The following is a 22,306-nucleotide window of genomic DNA, read 5'->3' as shown; positions in this document are numbered from 1 at the left end:
GAAGAAGTTTGACACCTCTACATCTTCAAGTGGCAGAGCTCAAAAACAATCAAAATATTTCTTCTGCATAAAACCATCATTATATCTAGGCTCTTTTTCTATAAAGAACAAATGGTGGAAATATTAGACATTAAGAAAGCAGAGACATCTAATTTATGTTAGTTTATCATAGAAAAAAATAGCCTTTGGAAATCCAATACACCTATGTTGGAATCTCCTGCCCTTGAGGTCAAACGGACATTATTCATTCTCATTGACTCATCATCCTTATTTTTAATGGGGATATTACTTACCTGACAGGGTATGGAAAAGATTATATAAGATAAGGGATATGAAAGTTCCTAGCACATGCCAGGTATAGTAGGCACTCAAAGATTAGTTCTAATTTTCCCGTCCTAATACTGCACCAAATTAAAAATAAACACACAAACAAAACAACAAAAACCGACTTGGATCTGAGAATCATTTAACAGAGACAGTATGTACTTTATTTCAGTGAGTGATTCAATCATGTTACATCTGTCACATTATAGTATCGAGACAGTCAGAAAATGTAGGTTCTACTTCCAAGAGAACTTCCAGATGGCTTGCTTTAAAAAACAAAACAAAACAACAACAACAAAAAAACCCTGTAAACTGAAGGGGTTGGCATATATTCCTGAACTGTTTTCCGGCTTTAGAATCTTTGGTTCTATAATCCTATGATTATAGAAACTAAAACAAATACACACATTCAAACCCCCACTGTGATAAACATTGAAGCAATTTTTAGTATACTATTGTTGCTAATATGCCTCTATTTTGAGACTCGAAAAAACTTCGTAATTACCCAATGATAAAGGAATGCCACTAAAAATCGCTTAGAAATATTCAAATGCTTCCGTGATTTCAATATTCCGAATCGCGCTGTAGCAATAGGAAATATTTACAAAATAATACAGCACGGCGTCCTCGTTGTGCCTTTAAGTCTGCGCAAGCATTTAGAGAGAATTAATCGCGCAGAGACGGACTTAGTGTTGGCCAGACCGGGGGTTACTGGACAGCTGCGGGGGGTCGGGGCCCGGAGAGTGGGAAGAGCCCCGGAACGCGGGTTTGAAGGCTTTCAAAGTGGAAGCAACGGCGGGGCGGCGTCAAGCCCTGGCGCGGCTGGGAGAGCGGCGGACGGCGGAGAGGCGGGCGGGGCGCGGGGCGCGCCGGGCTCGGGCCGCGGACCGGCCGCCGCCTCGGGGCCGGGTGTGGGCGGGCGCTCGGCGTCCGCTCGGGCCGAGAGGCCGGGTGGGTTCCCGGCGCGAGTCCGCCCCGTCCCGCTCTTCCCCTTACCACGTAGCCCCCCCACACGTAGAGGAAGTTTCCGTCCACCACGGCGCAGTGGCCGCTGCGCTCCTCCGCCACGCAGAACGGCTGCGAGTCCGCCATCCGCGCCGTCGCTGGGTCCAGCCGCTGGGCGCGCCGCAGCCCCTGCCCACGGAGCGGCCTCTCCTCCCGCCCGGCTCCTCCACGCACGAACGGAACGCGTCGAGGGTCGAGATTGGTGGGAAGGCGGAACGAGTGCGTCTGCGCCGTCCCGCAGCCCGCCCGGGAAGCCCGGTCCAGGGTGGCGTTGCCCGTTAGGGATGCTCGACTCTGAGCAGTGACGGAGGTGCCTTGGCTTCGGCACCCTGCCACCAGCTGATTTCTTTCCGCTTGGGATCGCGTCGTTTTGGCAGTACAACCTAACTCTGTATCTTATTCCCCCCCATAAATAGACTTCTGGTCCATAGAGTTGATGCTGCTCTGACATAACATATTAATTAATGCTTTGTGTGGGCTTCCTTTTCCATTCAACCTGCAGCAAAGACGGTTATCCACAAGAATGCGGGGGGTGTGTTTGTATGTATTTAATAGAAATGTATATATATATATATTTTTTTTTTTTTTTTTTTTTTCGTTAGGGATTTTCTAAAACGTGTTCCAACAAACTACGGCCTGGGGGCCAAAGTCAGTCTGCCGCCAGTTTTTGTATGGCCCACAAGCTAAGGACAGTTTTACATTTTTAAATGGTTGAAAAAAAATCTAAAGAAGAACAATGTCTTGTGACTCGTGCAAATGAGAAGAATTCAAATTTCATCATCTGTCCATGAAGTTCTATTGGCAGTCAGCCACCCTAATTCGGTTAAGTGTTGACTACGGCTGCTTTAACCCCGCAACCACAGGGTTGAGTGGTCTGAGTTTAGCAGTTGCAACAAAGACCATATAGGCCACACTGCTGGAAATATTGACCCTCTGGCCTTCCTACAGACAAAGCTGGCGAACCCTTGTCATTAAATGATGCTACCGAAGTAAAACTACGGTCAGGAAGGAAGATAATTCCACCAGTGTCTGTAAGTGCGCTTGTCCAGAGTCATTCTTTGAAGAGATTGTGGCTGCCCATGACTCAGAACAAGTTCATTCATTCATTTATTATGTACATATTAAGTACCTGCTTAATCTGCTTAATGTAGATCTTTGGTTCTCAGGCTCTTTTAGACTGGAAACACTGAAGGACTCAAGTATTATTGAGTCCCCAGAACCTAGGACCAAGTACATAATAAATATTTGTTGACTAAATGAGCGAAAAGACAAAGTGAATTTTAAGATGAGTAAGACATAGTTCTATCACAAGGGCTTCAAAGTCCAGTCAGAGGGAAAGATATATAGAGAAATACATGTGGTGTGGGATGAGGAGTTGTATAGTTGAAATGTGGATAAAATACAGCAGAAAAATGAGAAGGAAAGATGTGATCTATTGAGGAAGGGGGTGTACAAAAAGAGACACTTGAGTTTTCATACAAGTTGTATAAAGTTATTAATATATGTAACCCATATGCCCACGGGTGGGTCTTTGTCCCAAGAACCCCCTTTCCACCTGCAGTGGAATTCCAAAGCCCTGTCCAAGATTTCTGTAAATTCTCAGGATTATAATCTCATAGTCACTTCTGGCTTTAAACTCCTACTGCTACTGGAATAATCGCACTCACAGACTCACGGATCTTCTCACTATGGAGCATGCTATATCTCTTCTCCGATGCATCATTCCAGGCATGACACTCAGAAGCATACCATATTTTCTTTAAAAACCCACTCTTAAAAGTCATTTGTATTGCTACTAAATTTTACTGAAATGAAAGATAAAAGTAAAAAGACGATAGAGAAGGGGTTTGTATCATAGAAAGAAAATAATTGCAAACAGAACATTAGATACCCTTGTTCCTCAAACTCCTTTTAGCCACCCCATCATTGCGGCCTTTGTCAAAGATAAAGTCAGACACTGGTTCAAGAGGTGAGGATGGATTTTTTTTTTCCCCAACAGTAAACTACTGATATAAGGAAGGGGTTCCGGTACTACCTGAAATCAACTTTGTGGAAACAGAAGGCTGGAGACTTTCAAAAGGCAGGCGGGGTGTGCTAAGGGAAGGCACTGAGGAGTGCTGAGGGTGGGGATGATCCATGTGACTAAGCCATCTGGGCTCGCTAATTGGAGCCTAACCAGGGGAAGAAATGAACTTCTATCTTTATGACCAGAGCTGGTGGTGCAAGTTAAACAAGGCACCCACCAAAGTTAGGCCTGTATCTTCCCACTCAGGAACTGGAATTCAGAGCCACAGTTCTCTCCCTGAATGTTTGCATTTCAAAAAGACAGCTCTCCCATCTTCAGAGAAAGGGTTTGGGATGGTAGATTTACACCTGAAAGTCGGAGAAAGTATAATTGCAAACTTTCTAAAGTAACTGCTGTAAGAGTGGGCTCAGGATCTATCTGCCTACCACCAGATTTGGGACTGGAACAAACAAAATTCTCCTGGCAGCCTTGAGCTTTTTCAGGAAGGCACTCTAAGGGGGTCCTGGGGTCATTCTAGAGGATGTGGCCTTGAGCTGTTAGAAACAATGCTAGCGTTCAAGTCTCTAAGTGTGTGTACGCAGGAGGTGTGGGGGATGAAATCATCTGTGCTGAGACTATGCAGTTTTTATAGGCCAAGGTTGAGGCCTAGCTGAGAATAGTGCTCAGGTGAGCATGACTAGAATTTGGTCAAGGAGAGAGTCTTGGTCACGTTTTCACTGGCCTTCTCTCCTTAGTCCCCAGCCTCAGAACATTTGCTGACTCCTCTCTACATTCTTTCCCTCCAGGATTATCCCCAAGGAATATTAAATTCTTCTCTATTATTCAGAAGAACTCAGGCTACCAAACTCCTTCCCAGATTCCCAAACTCGGGTCTAAGAGCATCTTTCCTTGTCTAACCCCACCAATGGTAGAAAACAAAAAAGGCATGAGCAAGACCCAGTTCCCTTCAGAGCAGTTGTAATTTTTTTAATGGTTTGTATTTAATAATGAGGAAGGACAAACAATATTTTAAAGAAAAAAGAGTAATGCCAAAATGAGTGCCTCTGTGCTCACCACTCTCCTTCAAAAAAAAAGGATAACCCCTTTGCCAGCCCTTCTTCTCAGACTCTTGCCCCCCATGCAGCAGTAATCACTAGACTGAATTTCACATTACTTATTCCCTAGCTCCTTTTTATAGTTTTACCACACAGATCATTTTTGAACTTTGTATAAATGGAATCATGCTGTATATATTCTTCTAAGATTTGCTTTTATTCACTCAACATATGCCTGAGGTTAACTCCCTTGTGTGGGGGTGTAAATCTGTTTTTCCCTTGCTAGCACGTTTTATTGTATGAACATTTTGGAATATATTTATCCTTTGTACTGTTAAAGGTCACCTAGGTTCTTCCTAGTTTTTACTATAACGACAAGGTTATTAGTAAATAATTTAGGGTTTATGGACCACAAAGTATCTGTCAGAACTATTTAATTCTCCCTTTGCCACATGAAAATAGCTACAGACAATACATAAACAAACTTGGCTATATTCCAATAAAACTTTATTTATGGACACTGAAATTTGAACTTCATAAATCTATATGTGTCACAAGAATTCCGGCCTTTCGTCATGGAGACAGAGAGAAGTGGACAGGGTTTAGAAATACTTAAAAACTAGAACCCAGAGCACCTGGCTGGCTCAGTCAGTGGAATATGCAACTCTTGATCTCAGGGTTGTGAGTTTGAGCCCCACATTGGGTGTAGAGATTACTTTAAAAAACAAAAAATAGAACCCAAGGGACTTGGCTGATTGATTTATGGGGGATGAAGGAGAGGGAGGATGCTGCCTAGTTTACTAGCCTGGTCAGTGGGTGAAGAGGTAATGAATTAGTGTAGTGAACATGAGAGGAGGAACATATTTGGGAGGGATGATGGTGAGTTCATTTGGGGGCATACTAAGTTGGATTTGAAGCAGAGAGAAATAGGGACTAGAAATAACGGATTTTGGAGTCATCAGCATAGAGTTGTTCACTGAAGTATTAGGGCTTTATGAGCTAGCCAGGTGAAGGAGATTTGGATGGCAAGTTGGTGCTGGCTGTTGGCAGGAGGCCTTTACATCTTAACACGTAGACCCTTTCATAAAGCTGCTGGAGGGCAGGGGCCTTACCCAAGAACTAGTGACCCAAGAGAGAGCAAGACAGAAATAGCAATGCCTTTTATGACCTGTCCTGTCTACAATATCCTACTGGTTATACAGGTCAGTCCTCTTCAGTGGGGGAGGGGAATACACAAGTTATGAACACCAGGAAGCAAAAATCATTGGAGGCTATCTTAGAGGCTGGCAACACAATCTGGATGGTTGCTTCCATCTGTTTTCTCCCATGACACTCACTTTTTGAAGAGAACAGGCCAGTTAGCTTTTAGATTGTCCCACATTCTGGATTTGTCTGATTGTTTCCTCAAGTTGTAATTTAACTTAGTTCTCTCTCCTCCATGTCTTCTTAAGCCAGAAGTTAGATCTACACTTGATTAAATTGAGCTTAACATTTTTGGCAAGCATACTTCATAGGTGACATTGTATATGTCATATATTGCATTACACCCTGTAACAAAACTTCAAATTAGCCCCCTTTTAGTGATGCTAAGTTTGATACTTGGTTATCTCTGAATGATTCATTTTAAGAGTAAGTTCTCTCCTTTGTATTATTAGCTTGTTAATCTGGAGGATAATACTTTGGGACTGCACAAATATCTGTTCTCCAAAACTCTTATCTGATGTTTTCAACATTTTATATCCCTATTCCCTCCACTTTCCTGCCCATAGATAACCATTTGTTTTCTGTTTATCCTTCTAGTGGTTAAACCGATACAGTCAATGATCATTATTTATGCATTCTATATTTGTGAATTTATCTACTTGATAAAATTTATTCGTAACTCCTAAATCATACTGGGGGCTTTCACAGTCATTTGAAGACATGCACAGAGCAGTGAAAAATTTTAGTTGCCTCTCACACATGTTCGTGGCTGAGATTGAACAAGGTGACACTGTTTTCTTTCTTCATCTCTCATCCTATAAACAAGTGTCTATGCCACATTTTCTGCATTTTTATGATTTTTGTTGGTGATTTTGCTGTTTAAAATGGCCTCCAAGCATAGTGTGAAAGTGCTTTCTAGTGTTGCAAGGCACACGAAGCCTGTGATGTGCCTTAGGGAGAAAATACATGTGTTAGATAAGCTTCCTTCAGGCATGAATAATAGTGCTATTGGTCTTGAGTTCAAGGTTAATGAATCAATTACATATTGAGGGTGGCTTGAAATAGAAACATCCATCAAACAAGGTTATATACTGGTTAGTTGATGAAAATGTTGTGACTGGAGACTCACAAGAACCTAGCCCTCTATTTCCTCTAGTAGCAATGATTAAATATTTGCTAATGCAGTGTTGGTGGTGACTTTATAGAACATTACCTCAAATGATGAGAATCAGACTGTATGTTTCTCTATTTTTATTTCTTCACCTTTCTTACATAAACGTTCAAATTTTCTTTGCAATGCTTTTGTCCTCTGAATATATTTCACTGAAAGTATACAGAGAACTGTGTTCAGTAATCCGTTTTCTCTATGATGTTATATTTCCAATTTAATGTACAGATAGGTGTTTGGGTGTGCTTTCAATTTTGAGTTTACTTTTTTCTTTTCTATTTTTTGAATATGTAAAACATATAAATGGGTCTATGGTTGAAAGTCTTACTGGGAAGAAAGTCTCACTTCCATCCTTATCCCATCCTGTCCTTTACAGTTAGACATTTTGGGGCTCTTGGGTGGCTCTGTTGGTTAAGCCTCTGACTCTCGATCTCAGGGTCCTGACTTCAAGCCCTGCATTGGTCTCCATGCTGGCCATGGAGCTTACTTAAAAAAAAAAAATAGATACAGTTAGCCATTTTTTCAGTGTCTAGTGTAACATTCAGGTTTTTAAAAATACAAAATCAAGTAAATACATATACATGTATGTATTATATTCTTATTTCCTCTCCTTTACCACATTTCAAAAAGTTAATCATGTATGCTGGAAGTCACTGTATATCAGTACTTAGAAATCGTCTCAACTCATTGGAGCGTTTTTAAAGTGTGGTAGATTAAGAGTGCACGTGCTGGAATCAGACTAAGTTCACATCACTTACCGAATGTTTCATCTTGAGGGAAGCATCTACCGTCTTTGCGTTGTTTTCTCACCTGTAAAATGAGGGTGTTGAAAAAATAGCACACAGCCCCTTCAGTTTTATGAGCAATACATCAGTTAATACATTTCAAGCGCTTATGACTTTACGTGGAACAAAGGAAGCCCTCAACTTAAATACAAATCAGGGTGGGTGGGAATGGTGGTGATTTGCAGCAACTTCGAGTGAATGTCGGGGAAAACCCTGTAGTGACACAATATTTCCAGAGCCTGTGTGAAGTAGAGAACAGGAGTACATAGGGGCCCCCGGGTCCAGGATGAGCCGGACGGGAGTCCCGGAAGATGACAGCAAGGAGGGCAGCGAGGTGACGGTAGGTCAACGATGCGCTTGGGATAGGGAAACACATTCCCAACCAGACACAAGGAAAGGGGGCTTTAGCCCTTCAGTCTCCGGGCAACAGGAGTGGTGTCGTTTCCTCCTTTAGCCTACAGGATCGCGGGCTATAGCCCGCCAGGCACCCGGGACCGCGAGCTCTCGGCTGGGGAGCTGGGATGGAGGCGGAGCTTGAGGGTCCCCAGCTCGGGCCGGGTTAGGGGCCAGGCGAGCCGGGCCTGGGACCCGGGGGGCGGGGCGGAGGCGGGGAGGGGCGGGGCAAACCCGGGAAGGGGCGGAGTCGCTGCCGTGGCGCCAAAAGGCGAACATGGCGCCGGAGCGGCTACGAAGCAGGGCGGTCTCTGCCTTCAAGCTGCGCGGCTTGCTACTCCGGGGGTGAGTATTCCCGGGGCAGTTAACGGGACGGGAAAGCCAGGGTCAGGCGACCGCGCCGGGCAGCCGTGCGCGCCGTGTGCGCCGCGCGCCCGTAGGCGGCTGGGCCTTAAATCACAGAGACCCTTAAAAAACTTGAAGAAATGAAATTGATCTCGCAGGGTCTAAAGGCTGCGATTCCTTCTTAAGTTTCCCCGACGTTCGCGCGGAGTCGAAACGTTTCTCCCAGGTGGGATGTGGCTCTCCTTCGGCATGTGCTTCATTGAGCCAGAGAAGCAGCCGTTTATTGGCACTGTGACTTGGGCACTTCTCAGCTCCCCTCCCCCAAGTCTGTGCCTTAGCAAAATGGGAATAATAACAGAGCAACTTCACGTAGTTTGTGAATCATCAGTTGAGCGACCTGGGAAAGCCCATATACGAGTCAGTAGTTGTCACCTTATTTTGTGAAAACTGTGAACCCTCCCCTTTCTCAGTTTTGGGTTAGGTATTATTCCTGAGTGAGAATTCCTAGAGAGTTAAAAAGTGGGTAAGTTTGAAGCACGATCCTGGATCTCCCTCCTCCTCCCTTAAGCATTCCCTTTAGAACTTACCTGATAGGTTTCCTGGCCATAATCATGTTTTCTTGTACTTACAGAATGCACTTTTCTAATACTTTTCTCACTAAGTCTGTTTTGTTTTTTAGAATACAGTATTTTTTTTGATACATATTTAAATACTTGCTGGATGGAATATACTTTTTTTGTACCATGTTATGATTGCACTTGCTGTGTGTGAAGAGTTTTTGTTTTTGAAATAATGAGTTTTATGAGCCTTTTAACTTTGCTTTTGGCTTAGTGGTGAACAAGGGCAAGAATGGATATGCTCTGGGAGAAAATAACGAATTTTGTTCGATTGATCCCTGACATTTTACAAACATGAGCAGTTGATCAATTAACTTTTCTTTCTTTTCCCTTAGAATCTGACCTAATATTCAGCTGTCATTCATTAATTAATTTAGTCAGAAATTCGCTGAAATCCTGTCTACACAGATTTGAGCCAGATCATTATAGCTTTTACAGGCTTTGGTCTATCTTAAGATCACTCCTGGGGCCAGGAGTGCAAGAGAGAGTAAGACACTGTGGAGCTTGGGGGACAGATAGCATATTAGTTACTTATTGCCATGTAACAAATTACCCCAAAACTTAGAGGTTGAAAACAACACACACTTATTATCTCATGTTTTCTGTGGGCCAGGAATTCAGGTAGGCTTAGCTGGGTTCTCTTAGTTCAGGGTCTCTCATAAAGCTGCAGTCAAGATAGGGTCATCTCAAATGTCAGTTGGGCAGGATTTGCTTCCAAGCCCATTCAGTGGTTGGCAGGATTCAGTTCTGCCAGGACTCTTGGACTTGGGGCCTCAGTCCTTGCTGGCTGTTGGCTGGAGGCCACCCTCAGTTCCTTGCCATGTGGTCCTCTCCAACATGGCAGCTTCCTTCATCAAAGCCAGCAAAAGAAAGAGTAAGACAGAAGTCACAGTCTTTTGTAACCTAATCAAGGAAGTGACATCTTGTTTTAAAAAATTTTACTTTTAAAATTACAATACAAGAAAATGCTCCATTTTACTATAGTCTATTGTTAGAAGCAAATTACGAGGTCCAGCCCATACTCAAGGCGAAGGGCTGCACATGGATGTTAGTACCAGGAGGCATGGATTATTAGGGGTTGTTTTAGAAGTCTGTCTACCATGGATATTAAAGTAGTTCACAGTTACTTAGTTTCACTTGTGAAAAGGATCCCAAGAAAGAAGTGCTCTGATAATGTATAACAAGGTAACTACTCTAGAGTTAAAGAAGGGCTTCATTAAAGAAGTGGTTTGAACTGTGTTCAAGGATGAACGGGACTTGAGTAGGTGAAGAAAAGAGGGGGGAGAAATGACCATATAGAAGCCCTGAGGCAGGAGAGCACTGGAGGAGCCTAAGGAGATTTGGCAGGGGCCAGATCCTGTATCCTAAGAACTGTCCCACCATTCACCCAAAATGTGTGTGATTTTTAGGGACTTCTTACTCATCAAATATCTATGGACCATGTTCAGAATGCTGGGCACTCTGCCAGAGGATGGCACGGTTCTAGTTTTTAAGGAGCATCATGATAAATTGGAGAGTCATGATACCCACACATAAAACAATCACTGAGCAACCCAAGTTAAGAACAATTAGTATGATGACTCTAACAATAACATTGACGTTAAGTGTGAAGTTGTATGCTACAAACAGAATGGCATGCAATTAGCTAATTGTTTAGACAGTCTTCATTCTGAGACCTATTGGTATTTAAATCAGAGATTTGTGTGGATTTTTTTTTTTTTAAAGTTCAGCCTTATTGAGTTCTTTTGGAGCAGGGAGATTCTTGTGATTTCAATGAATGTTGCTTCTATGACTATATTCATATGTCATAGTTTTTTCTAGTCTAATTTCCTAATTTTAAAATTGAAAACAGTGATGAATTTAAGCAGATGCGTTAGCAAATCAATAAATATATACTTACTTAAGTGTCTGTTATGTTCAGGACATTGAAGCAAATGAAACCCTGCCTTAAATGGAAGGTGATAACTGGTACAAAGCTATTGTGATGTGTCAGATCTGAGGTGTATAGGAATTTTAACAATTTAGAAGGGAGGGGAGGTTGCAGCAGGTAGGGCTGGTCTAGGAAGGCTTCCTAAAAAAAGATGTGATTTGGGGCTTTAAGAATGGTTATGTTGCAGGGGAGAGAAGGAAGAATTTGTTCAGAAAGGACAGGAGAGGTGAGCACTGCTTGCAACGAAGAGTGAATAGATTTTAATTTCAATGCCACGTTGATGAGTGTTTGTTAGTTGTGGGCATAAAACTTTGAGCCTCATCTTTTCTTTCCATCCCAGTGAAGCCATTAAGTACCTCACAGAAGCTCTTGAATCTATCAGTGAAGTAGAGCTTGAAGATGCACTGGAAAAGATCATCGATGCAGTTGAAAAGCAACCGTGTAAGTAATATTTTCTGATAGCTCTTAAATTGTTAATACAGATCTACATTCTCGATTAGATTTATAGATTTAAGTGGAAGTTGAGGATTCCATATTAAGATATTCCAGTGGTATGAGACATACCCATGGTAGCACTTCTTCCCAAGGGGTAACCTCTGGTTCTGTTGCAACTTCAGGATGTTCCCCATACACCCTTACAGATCTTTCCCCTCACAGAGCTCTCACTGCTAGCTGTCCTGCACTTGACTTCTGATTCTGATCTGGTCCCTACAGTCACTCTTGTCTCTCTGCATGCCTACTACTTTGTCTCACTGAGGTTCAGTACTCCTAAAAGTTTTTTGGGGAAAAAAGAATAAGTGAGCAGGGCTAATTCTTCCTTCTGGCTTCAGCCTTTCTCAAGGGATCTTTCTGTTAAGTACTTAACCTTCTACCACAAGCATGGGCCTGCAAAGGAGAACTGCTTTTCTTCTAGGTACGGACGTCCAGTGTTTCTAGAGCACTGAGGGACAGAAGCAGGTATGGCTTGGTCTCAGGTGTCCTATCGATGCTAGTTTCTTCAATTATGTAGGAAGACATACATTCCATGATACAGGAGAGATTACCATTATGTCTCATTGTCAATTCTGAAGGCGGAATTTTAAATATACCTTTGCTTTTAAAAACTGTTTTATAGTTGAAAATTTAGAAAATTATTAATTGTGGAAAAGTAGTATATATTCCTTTAAGATGGTGCATAGTATTTTGCCTGAGAACATAACAAAGTGTTCAAGGGTGCCCACTCTGGAATCAGGCTTGGGTTTGTGTTGCCATGTATACTTTCTAGCTGTGTTCTTGGGCAATTTATTTAGTCTCTCCAAGTTGCACTTCCTCCCCCTTTTACATATTAGCATATGAACAACAGTCTGTCTATAAGGACATCTAATCTAATGGCATAATGCTTGTGAAGTATTGAGCATAGTGTCACACATTTAGTAAGGCCTTAATAAGTGGTGGCTGTTATATCTGCTACTGTCATGCCCATGGAAACATAGCATTGGTGATAGAAAGTTCTACTAATGTATCCTTCTTGGACCTAGGAGTTTCCAGAAGTGTTTGTATAACTGAATTTATATTATTAGTCAGTATTTAGAAAAGTAAGTCATTTGGCTATGTATTAAGATATTATAAGTGTATTTGAGTGTAGAAAATGAAGGTTTTTTTGAGATATGACTTGTGTTATTGTTCTGACCTAACCCTTTTTTTTGTCCTGAAAACTATGTAATGAGAATCTCAGGGTTAGTCTTTGCAGATTATTTTTAGGAAAAAAGCTATCTGTGGAAATAAGTAATTTTTATGCGTGTTTCTAAGATTGAACTTTGAAATTCTTTTCTCAGTGTCATCAAACATGATCGAACGGTCTGCGGTGGAAGCGGCAGTCCAGGAATGCAGTCAGTCTGTAGACGAAACTATGTATGTGGATAAAATGAACTTTTCCCCCTGCTGGCGATATGAAGTGCTTATTTTATTTATTTATTTATTTATTTTAAAGATTTTATTTATTTATGTGACAGAGAGAGACATAGCGAGAGAGGGAACACAAGCAGGGGGAGTGGGAGAGGGAGAAGCAGGCTTCCCGCAGAGCAGGGAGCCCAATGCGGGGCTCCATCCCAGGATGCTGGGATCGTGACCTGAGCCAAAGGCAGACGCTTAACAAATGAGCCACCCAGGCGCTCCTGAAGTGCTTATTTTAAATGGTTTTCTTGGGGAAAGAATTAGTGGTCAGTATTTTTACAGTGGTTATTTCTTAGTGTTTCTTCTTAAGTGATAGCTTGCATTATAAACCTCATTAAGTGACTCATCTTTACTACTTTTTCCTGGGGATTTGAGATTACAGTGTTGTTTATACCATTACTAACTTTTGCCACTACCCATTGGATCTGACTTTATATTCTGTATGCTGTCAATAAATTGAATTGAATATTCAGAAGTATACTTTTGCTCTTGCTCTTAGGAAAGTGCAGTGTCCAAAGAAATTCAGCGACTTACGTTGGGTCACATGGTGAATGTCAGGGAGGGTAGAACTTTAGTTTTATGATTCTTTCTGCTAACTCATGTTATGAGAGCTTAGGAATTTATATGGCAATAATTTTTCTGCGTTTTTTTTCTAAGTGTCCCTCTTTCCTTTCCTCTTTTGAATATGATACTTCTTTCCAAATTCACAGGATTTAACTGGGAGGAGAACAACTGGGAAAATGGACAGAGAGTATTAACTTTAATAGTTTTTTCCTCTTTGGGGCAATGGGGATCATTGGTAGGAGTCATTACCATAAGGAAACAGAGAAATTGAGGAATTTTATTTATTTATTATTTAAAATATTTTATTTATTTGACAGAAAGAGAGAGAGAGAGTACGAGCAGGGGGTGCGGCAGGCAGAGGGAGAGGCTGAAGCAGACTCCCCTCTGAGCAGGGAGCCCGATGCGGGGCTCAATCCCAGGACCCTGGGATCATGACCTGAGCCGAAGGCAGCTGCTTAGACTGAGCCACCACCCAGGTGCCCCAAGAAATGGAGGAATTTTAATTTTCACCTTGCAAACTCATTACTTAAGATACTAGGATACCTAGTATCTTAAAAAAAAAAAAAGATACTAGGGTACAATGACATACCCCTAAAGCCATCAATAGAAATTCAAAATGACTGTATTGAAGGAGAAGGATTGTAATCATAAAGTAAGCATTAAAGGTAACTGTTTCTTTCTAGCTCTTTATATGCCACAGTTAGCCAATGAAGAGGTCCAGTGGGACTGAATGGTAAACAGTCTTTGCAACTTAAGTTGTTAGAAAATTGTTATATTATAGCATAAGAGAGGCTTTCATTTTTATAGATGAAGAAGTGGCATGAGAAGTCAAATAACCTGTCAAGATTGACCCACTAAAAAATGGTGGAACGGTACCTGGAATCTAGGTTTTCTTCAAGTCCATAGGTTCTCTCCTACTCTATACTAGGTGTTACCACCAGGATAGCAAGAACGTTTTTGACCATATTCAATCTGGGAAATAAACAGATAAAATTTTAGGGAAGATTTTTTAGGTTGGAATATTTATGCAATAGTGCTGTGAATTTTTTTTAAAACTTCGTTCAGACATGGCTATGTTAGTAACAGTGTCTAAAAGTAACTTATTTTGTTGAATTTCTTTCTCTAACACTGTAAGTGTCAAGGACGTGGCCAGTATTTTGGGGGTTCTTTTTCTATTTTATACCTGGTTTCTGGGACACTTTTGCATAATATTTTGGATTAAAAAACTGTTGGAAATGAATCGTATTCTTTAATAATATTATATAGCTCATAACAGTAGTACCCATGGGGAGAGATTTCTTTCAAGATATAACTATTTTATACATACATGTTCTTTTTCAACAGATGACATTCTTAATTAGAAGTTAACTTGATGATGACGATGATGATTATTTTTGCTTGAGAGTACTGGCAATGCTTTCTTGTCTCTGAGAGGAAGATTATACCCCCTTATTATGACACTCTAAGAAATTATGTATATAACCTGTGGAAAGTACATTCATATACTATAAGATTATAATAAAGTTTTTATGCTCACCTAAAATTCTTATATTTTAGTAAATCAGGTCTATGTTTTTGTGGGCTGTTTTTCAGAGAACATATTTTCAATATCATAGGAGCATTTGATATTCCACGCTTTGTGTACAGTGCAGAAAGAAAAAAATTTCTTCCGTAAGTATACCATCTATTGATTTTAAGCTCATTTCAGATGTACATTTCTTTCAGAAGGCATATAGTCCATGATTCATTTTTGGCCTACCTTTGTGTATTGTGACAGGTAAAATAGGCATTTCTTTTTTTCTAGTCTGTTAATGACCAACCATCCTGCACCAAATTTATTTGGAACAGCAAGAGATAAAGCAGAGCTGTTTCGTGAACGATATACCATTTTGCATCAGGTGAGCTGAGGGGGGAAATGAGACTGTTGAAGCTTAGGTAAGACTTAGTGTTAATTAAAGGATGGAATTTTGTAGTCCAATGTTTGTCGTTCAGTAGACTCTTATTGGGCTTTCTATGTTTGAAACCATATGGGGGATACAGAAATAAAAACAATTGTTTTTGTGATGATAGAAATAGCAGCAAACATTTATTACCTACTTTTAATATGCCGAACATTGTGTTTACCATGTTATGGACATACTGATACCTCACTTAATCATCACAACGTCAGTATATGTATAAATGCTACTGTCCTCATTTTTTTCCATTAGTTTTTAAAAATATTATTTATTTATTTGACAGAGAGAGAGCAAGCACAAGGGGGCAGGGGGTGGGTGGGGGTGGGCAGAGGTAGAGGGAGAAGCGGGGCTGATCTGGATCATGACCTGAGCCAAAGGCAGACGCTTAGCTGACTGAGCCACTGAGGTGGCCCACTATTATCCTTATTTTACAGATGAGGACCTGAGACCTAGATAAGTTTAGGAACTTGACCAGAAATCACATATAGTCAGTATAGACAGGATTTGAATCCAGTGTGTCTGACTCTGGAGCCCAGCCTTTGCCTACTGCACTACACTAGCTTCTAGCAGCTTACAGCCTGTGAAGTTAAAGCACAAATACATATAAAGTAGAATTTTATATGTTCTGTAAAAGAGATACAAACAGAATGTATTCATTGGGAAAAGCAGGGAAGCCTTTGGGGAAATGATGGCATTTGACATGGGCCTTGCCTGCTCTGATCTTGTGGTGGATCACGAAATGGTGAAAAGGTGGTGGTAACAGTGTGAACAAAGACACAGCAAAGGGAAATAGTGGACTCTGCAGGAAATGATGAGCAGTTGGTCCATTTTGTGTTTGGAGGAAGGCTCGTGAAGAAGAGTAGTATAGGATAGGTTTGGAAAGGCAAGTGGGAGCCAGATTGTGGGAACGCCTTGGATGCTGCTCTCGGCAGTTGGGACTCTGGTTTCTTGGTACGAGGAGCCTCGGAATATCAGAGAGAGACCCAATCACAGCTGGTTTTGTGAGCACTTCTCTCCCAGCAGATTTTGAGATGAATTAAGAATGTGAGAGAAGACTTAGGGGAGTCTGTGGTATTAGTCCTGCCAGAAATGACAGCTGGGGTGGGGGGGGCAGGAAGTGGCAAGGATTGTAGATAGGGGACCACACTGGAGCACTGGAAGCCATCATTCGTGGTGACTGAGTGGATGTGAAGGAGAAGGGAGAGAGCAAAGACTCAGAGATGATTAAGGTTGTGAGTCCGAGAGAGTAGGACAGTAGAATAATACATTAACAAATAAGAAAAAGGGAATGTTTGGGGAAGATGATGCAGATGACGCAGGTTCTGTTTTAAACATTTGAGTTAAGGTTGCCAGTGGGATGTCAGGTGAAAAGTATACCTGGAGCTGAAGAAAGAGATCTGGGCAGAGAGAGATGTAGGGGCCATCTTCCCAGAGGAGTAGATGGAGCTGCAGGGATGGATAAGACCCTCTGGGAAAGAGGCAGCCGTGGGGAGGTGGCAGCGGAAGGGAAGAGGAGAGAATTGGGGGAGGGGCAGGCCAGGATGGTGTTAGATGGCAGAAGCATAAGAAGGTTTCAAGGAGAGGATGGGCAGCGGGAGGAAGCCTGAAAAAGGATGAAGAGGGTGAGCACTGGGGATGCCTATTCTCTGCTGCTTCCATCACCTACATTAATGTTGCCAGATCAGTCTTCCCGATGTAGAGCTCTGGTATTGTCGTGATTTTGCACAGAAGTCTTTCAAAAAGGAGGCTTACTGCCTTTTGAATTAAATACAGATTATACTTAGTGTTTAAGATCTTCCGCTGCATCTTTTTGGCCAGATCTCTACTTTTCCTCTAAAAGTTCCTCTGTGCTGGAACCAAAAATGAAATACAGAATTATTGTTCATTTCTTCTCCTTCTTCTGTAACTTTGCTTATACTATTCACTCTCTGGACTGCTCGTCCCTCTTTTCTCTGCTGCTGAAACCTTCCTAATTCTGGAAGGGCCTCCTTAAATTCCTCCTCTTTTCTAAGCCTCTTCTTGATCGGTTGGTTGCATTCTCTTCCTGCTTTAAACCACTATGTCAGTATGTCTCCTACGGCATTTACTAGAGTTAGACCTGCCTTGCATTTGGGGTGTTTATCCCTGTTATCAGACACTCCTTGTTTATTTTCTCTGCCACATTTGGCACAGTGCTTTCCATAGAGAAGATGCTCAAGTAAATACCACATTTCTTTTTTGTTTCTGTGCTCTATCTCACAACCCTGAGATCTGATCTGAGCTGAAATCAAGAGTCAGACGCTTAACCGACTGAGCCAACCAGGCACCCCTTAAAAATTACATTTTAAAGCCCATTATATTATTTTGGGTGTGTCACTTAACCCTTCTGAGCCTCATTTATTCTTATCTGCGAAATAAAAGGGTTGGATTTTAGTCCATTCACATATTTATTGCAATTATCTCCCTGAAAGCAAATCTGATCGTATTATTATCCTACTTCAATATCTTTGTTTTCCATTGTCTGTAAGATACACTTCCTGGCTTGGCATACAGAGAGAGTCTGTATTGTCAGGGCTCTTTTACTGGAGATTACAGAAACTCAGACCGACTAAAACAGAAAGAGGCATTTATTGGCTTTAGAGGTCCACCAGTTTCAAGCATGGCTGGATCCAGGATCTCACACGTCATGAAGCATCTACCTCTTTCCATCACCCAGCAATTTTTTAAAAATTGATTTTACTTTCAAACAAGTTCTCCCTATGAGATGACAGAGGCCCCTGTAGCCTCAGCAGCGCTTGGAAAGGGAGCTCTTCTCTTCTAGTAGTTCTAACAGTCTCCTAGCAGCTCTTAGCCTTCGGCGCTTGCTCAACCCTGAACCATTCACTGGCTAAGGGGTGGAGTACTTTGATTGACTAGGCCTTGGTGGCCTGTTTACAGAAGGGGGAAGGGACACCAGCCCTGGCTAAACTACAGGGACCACAGTGGCGCGGGGCAGACGGTTCCCCAAACAGAGGCTCCAGCTCATCTCTTACCTTGTCTGACACTCCACTTTGTGCACCTCAGGAGCCAACTATACTAAACTTTGTATCACTTCCCAAATACTCCTTTACTCTTGTAACTCTTTTCTTATGACACATCCCTTCCTCTGCCTGAAATGTCTTGTCTCTTTTGGTTTCTTACTAGCAAAGTCTTATCATTTAGGGTCTCGTTAAATGCCTCCTTCTGCCTGGGGTCCTTTGTTGTATGGCGGCCCTTGACTCTTCTCTCTCACAGACTCCTATGCTCTGAGGATGACACTTGGTTTGTTGTCTTCATATCCTCAGCTGAGAGCGCACTGCTGCCAGCTACACAATAGAGCTTTTTCTTTTAAAAAAAAATTATTTTACTTTTTTTATTTTCAAAATTGCATTGCTAAGTATTTGTATATTAAAATATGTGGGCTTTCAAATTTGTTGAGACTAGGGGGTAGTAACATTAGGTTAAGGACAGTGTTTTGTCAGAGTACTACTTTAATGAATTTTTAAATTTTATTTTAATGAATTTTAGTTTAAAATGTCTGATTCAGTAATTCATGTGAATCTTTTTTTATAGAGGACCCACAGACATGAATTATTTACTCCTCCAGTGATAGGTTCTTACCCTGATGAAACCGGAAGCAAATTCCAGGTTAGAATATTACCCTAGTTGTTTAGGGGGTGTAAGTATACAAGTTAAATATTTATTGCTTAATTTTAATTTATTAAAATTTAAATGTAAATGAATCACTGGTAACTGTTTAACCAACTAACTGACCTGGGCATGCTCACTGTTAATCAAGTCCATGCCCTGGGTCCTGGGTCCTGCAAATCTCTAATAGAAGCTACCACTTCCTTCTTTGGGACAGGTCCTGAGACTGTGGTAGCCCCCAGACGGTCTCTGGCCACCAACACAGATCCCTAGTCCTCCTGGTCTATTTGCTGTATATGACATTGGCTTTCTGATCAACTGTCAACATTACCCTTCCTCCCCTCACTCAAACTCCAAAATCCTGGTCTTGTTCCAGCCCATCCCTCTAGTGACCACCACACACTTACTCAGCTAAAATGTGCTCTATCCGTTGAAGTGAAAAGTTTACTTAAGGCAGTAAGGAAACAACATTTACAGGATAAATGAGATAGCCAGACAGGCCACAGGGGTGTTGGGGCCTGAGAAAGAGGTGAGAGGGAGAATTTTTTCTGTCACATGCGCTCCTCCCACTTTTATACTCCTATACTCTTTGTTCCCCTTCGTTCCAGCAACACACAGTCACTGTCAGGGTTGTGGGGTCGAGCCCCCTGTCGGGCTCTGTGCTTAGCTCAGCACGGAGTCTGCTGGGACTCTCTCCCTCTCTCTCTGCCTCTCCCTACCCCCCCAATCAAATAAATAAATAAATCTTAAAAAAAAAAAGAAAAGCATCAGAAAGTTTTTTTTTCTTTAGAGAGGGAGGGAGAGGGTGTGGGGGGAGGGGCAGAGGGAGAAGGAGACAGAATTTGAAGCAGGCTCCTCGTCCAGCATGGCTCTCACAACCCTGAGATCATGATCTGAGCTGAAATCAAGAGTCAGATATTTAACTGACTGAGCCACCCAGGCGCCCCAGAAAAGATTTTTTAAAATAGTGTCCCAATTATTACCACCTTTAACTTAATGAAAAAATATAATGGTCAGATTGAGAATGTAAATAATAATGACAGCCTTTCAAAATACTAATATAACTTTTTAAATAGCCCACTAATTTGCAAGAGGTACTGACCAAATAAATAAAATTTATATTCTTTTCTATATTTTAAAGGTAAATGCACTTACCATTATTCAGAATACAGTAGTCCCTCTCTGACCGTGGGGAATATGTTCCAAGACCCCCAGTGAATGCCTCAAGCCACAAGTAGCACCAAAACCTGTATATACCATGTTTTTTCCTACACATACATACCTGTGATAAAGCTTAACTTATAAATTAGGCACAGTAAGAGATTCATAACAATAATTTGTACTCAAATAGAACAGTTATAACAATATACTACTTTAATAATTATGTGAATGTGGTCTCTCAAAATTTCTGATAGTATTGTAACTCACCTCCTTCTTGTGATGATATGAGATGATAAAATGCCTACATGCTGAGATGAAGTGAGATGAATAATGTAAACATTATGACATAACTTTAGACTAACCACTATTGACCTTCTGACAATTCATCAGAAGGAGGACCATCTGCTTCTGGGCTGCGGTTGACAGAGGGTAACTGAAATCACGAAAAGTGAAACTGTGGATAAGGGGGAACCTGCTGTAATATGGTATGAGACTTGAGTCATTGCTAAGAGTCTGAGTTGATATTTTAGCTTTTTATAGGATAAATTCTATTTTCTGAGTTTTATTTGATTTTCTGCTGTACAGTGGTGTAAATACTGAAATGTGTACTCAAAATTTACCTATTTATAAAAATATTAGTTTCTTCAAAAAACGTATTTTCAGTCTTTAAGAATTTATTTTGTCTTATTTTAAGCTTAAAGCAATAGAAACGCTCTTGGGCAGTACAACCAAAATTGGAGATGTGATTGTTCTTGGAATGATAACCCAGTTAAAAGAGGTGAGTTAAACTTAATAAGCATCAGACTGTTGTTTTCAGCCTTGGGACTGAATTTGCGTGGTCTGAAAGTAGTCCGCAGTGACCTCTGGTTGAACCACTGATTTGCGTGGTCTGAAAGTAGTCCGCAGTGACCTCTGGTTGAACCACTGATTTGCGTGGTCTGAAAGTAGTCCGCAGTGACCTCTGGTTGAACCAAGGGGACTGAGTTTCTGAACAAGCAAGGCTGCAGACCACATCCTGCTCCCTGGGGAAGGACACTGTTGACTCTGTCAGGTGGAGGCACCTGGTGAGGCCCGTGGGGCAGTCCACCAGTGTCCTACTTGCCCTCTGCGGATTTGCAGCCGTCGTTCTCCGCGTACCCTTGAGGAGGCTCAGCCTCAGTCAAGTGGTGAATCTGAGGTGACCAGACTAGCAAATGGAAACGCCTAGACGAGAAATTGCTAATTTTTAAAAAAGCCACTGTACTCTACTGTTTTCTGTTGTCAATGTTGTATTTTAATTATTTTCACCTAGTATTCATTTTTACATAAATATGGACATATTTTTTTTAACTTTTTTAGGGAAAATTTTTTCTGGAAGATCCTACAGGAACAGTACAACTGGATCTTAGTAAAGCTATATCCTTATTTACTTATTTATGGTTTTCTTTATTGCGATTTTTTTTTTAAAAGATATTTATTTAAGAGAGAGAAACAGCATGAGCAGGGAGAGGTTCAGAGGGAGAAGCGGGCTCCCCATTGAGCTGGGAGCCTGATGTGGGATTCAATCCCAGGACTCCGGGGTCATGACCTGAGCCAAAGACGGTCACTTAACCAACTAAGCCACCCAGGCGCCCTCTTTATTGAGATTGATGATAGTAGTTTTTTTTATTTTTTAAAGATATTTATTTCAGAGAGAGAGAGAAAGATCATGAGCAGGGAGGAAGGGCAGAGGGAGAGGGAGAAGCCAACTCCTCGCTGAGCAGGAAGCCCAGTGTGGGACTTGATCCCAGAACCCTGGGATCATGACCTGAGCCGAAAGCAGACACTAACCGACTGAGCCACCCAGGTGCCCCTTTATTTTTATTTTTTTAAATCTATGTTACATGAGTTGGAGATATTGATTATATATCATTCTCAAGTTAGCCTATTTGGGTTCCCACTGTAACTTACATATGGCGATGATATAGCAATCCAGACCTAATCCTAGCCAGAGACAAAAAAAACTCCAATTCTCCCTTATTTGGAGAATCCAAACAAATCACTGAGGAAGTTTAGAACATGTTAAGAATGATCCATACTGTCACTATTACCAAACTATATCTTAGAATCAGACATGGGACATTTAAACCCAAAACTTTTAAAGCTGTCATCTATTCACAGTTTCAAGTGTGAAGCCTTTGCATGTATTATTTAGAAGGCCTTTGGGCCCAGAATGTGTATTGACTTTATCATCACCT

The 22,306-nt window shown here is 41.5% G+C and overlaps 2 protein-coding genes and 1 long non-coding RNA gene across 10 annotated transcripts in view; 1 reads left to right on the top strand and 2 right to left on the bottom strand.

Moving 5' to 3' along the window:
• Positions 1-1,697, bottom strand: part of KLHDC1 (kelch domain containing 1) — a 49,192-nt gene extending 47,495 nt beyond the window's left edge. Inside the window, exon 1 of one of the 4 annotated variants that reach the window (XM_073895169.1) lies at positions 1,321-1,697. In XM_073895169.1, the coding sequence (XP_073751270.1) occupies positions 1,321-1,416 (96 nt within the window). In that variant the 5' untranslated portion in view covers positions 1,417-1,697. The remainder of the gene's footprint in view (positions 1-1,320) is intronic. The other 3 variants (XM_073895168.1, XM_025870517.2, XM_073895170.1) reach the window with 3 other exon arrangements.
• Positions 1,698-6,828: 5,131 nt separating this feature from the next.
• Positions 6,829-8,295, bottom strand: LOC112822436 (uncharacterized). 2 transcript variants are annotated; one of them, XR_003207709.2, is made up of 3 exons: positions 8,173-8,295; positions 7,519-7,570; positions 6,829-7,246 (listed from the first exon to the last, which is right to left on the bottom strand). It is a non-coding gene; the product is annotated as an uncharacterized lncRNA (long non-coding RNA). The 2 variants fall into 2 exon arrangements; XR_012378979.1 differs by lacking the exon at positions 8,173-8,295 and adding an exon at positions 7,811-8,139.
• The window catches only part of POLE2 (DNA polymerase epsilon 2, accessory subunit), a 27,723-nt gene continuing 13,586 nt past the window's right edge, over positions 8,170-22,306 (top strand). For 3 of the 4 annotated variants that reach the window (XR_012378978.1, XR_012378977.1, XM_025870109.2), the window contains exons 1-8: positions 8,170-8,283; positions 11,171-11,271; positions 12,645-12,720; positions 14,920-14,997; positions 15,131-15,224; positions 18,855-18,929; positions 20,785-20,868; positions 21,429-21,485. Coding sequence is in view for 2 of the 4 variants with exons in the window: in XM_025870109.2 (XP_025725894.1) it covers positions 8,216-8,283; positions 11,171-11,271; positions 12,645-12,720; positions 14,920-14,997; positions 15,131-15,224; positions 18,855-18,929; positions 20,785-20,868; positions 21,429-21,485 (633 nt within the window). In the remaining 2 variants the exon portion in view is untranslated. Of the gene's footprint in view, positions 8,284-8,349; positions 8,510-11,170; positions 11,272-12,644; positions 12,721-14,919; positions 14,998-15,130; positions 15,225-18,854; positions 18,930-20,784; positions 20,869-21,428; positions 21,486-22,306 lie in introns of those variants that run through there. The other variant, XM_025870110.2, reaches the window with a different exon arrangement.

The sequence above is a fragment of the Callorhinus ursinus genome, unplaced genomic scaffold, assembly GCF_003265705.2.
Source record: "Callorhinus ursinus isolate GAN/ISIS: 27379988/994484 unplaced genomic scaffold, GSC_fseal_2.0 scaffold8, whole genome shotgun sequence".
In the NCBI taxonomy this organism is placed as follows: Eukaryota; Metazoa; Chordata; class Mammalia; order Carnivora; family Otariidae; genus Callorhinus; species Callorhinus ursinus.
The sequence above is the reverse complement of the archived record's forward strand: the minus strand, read 5'-3'. Positions and strand labels throughout refer to the sequence as shown.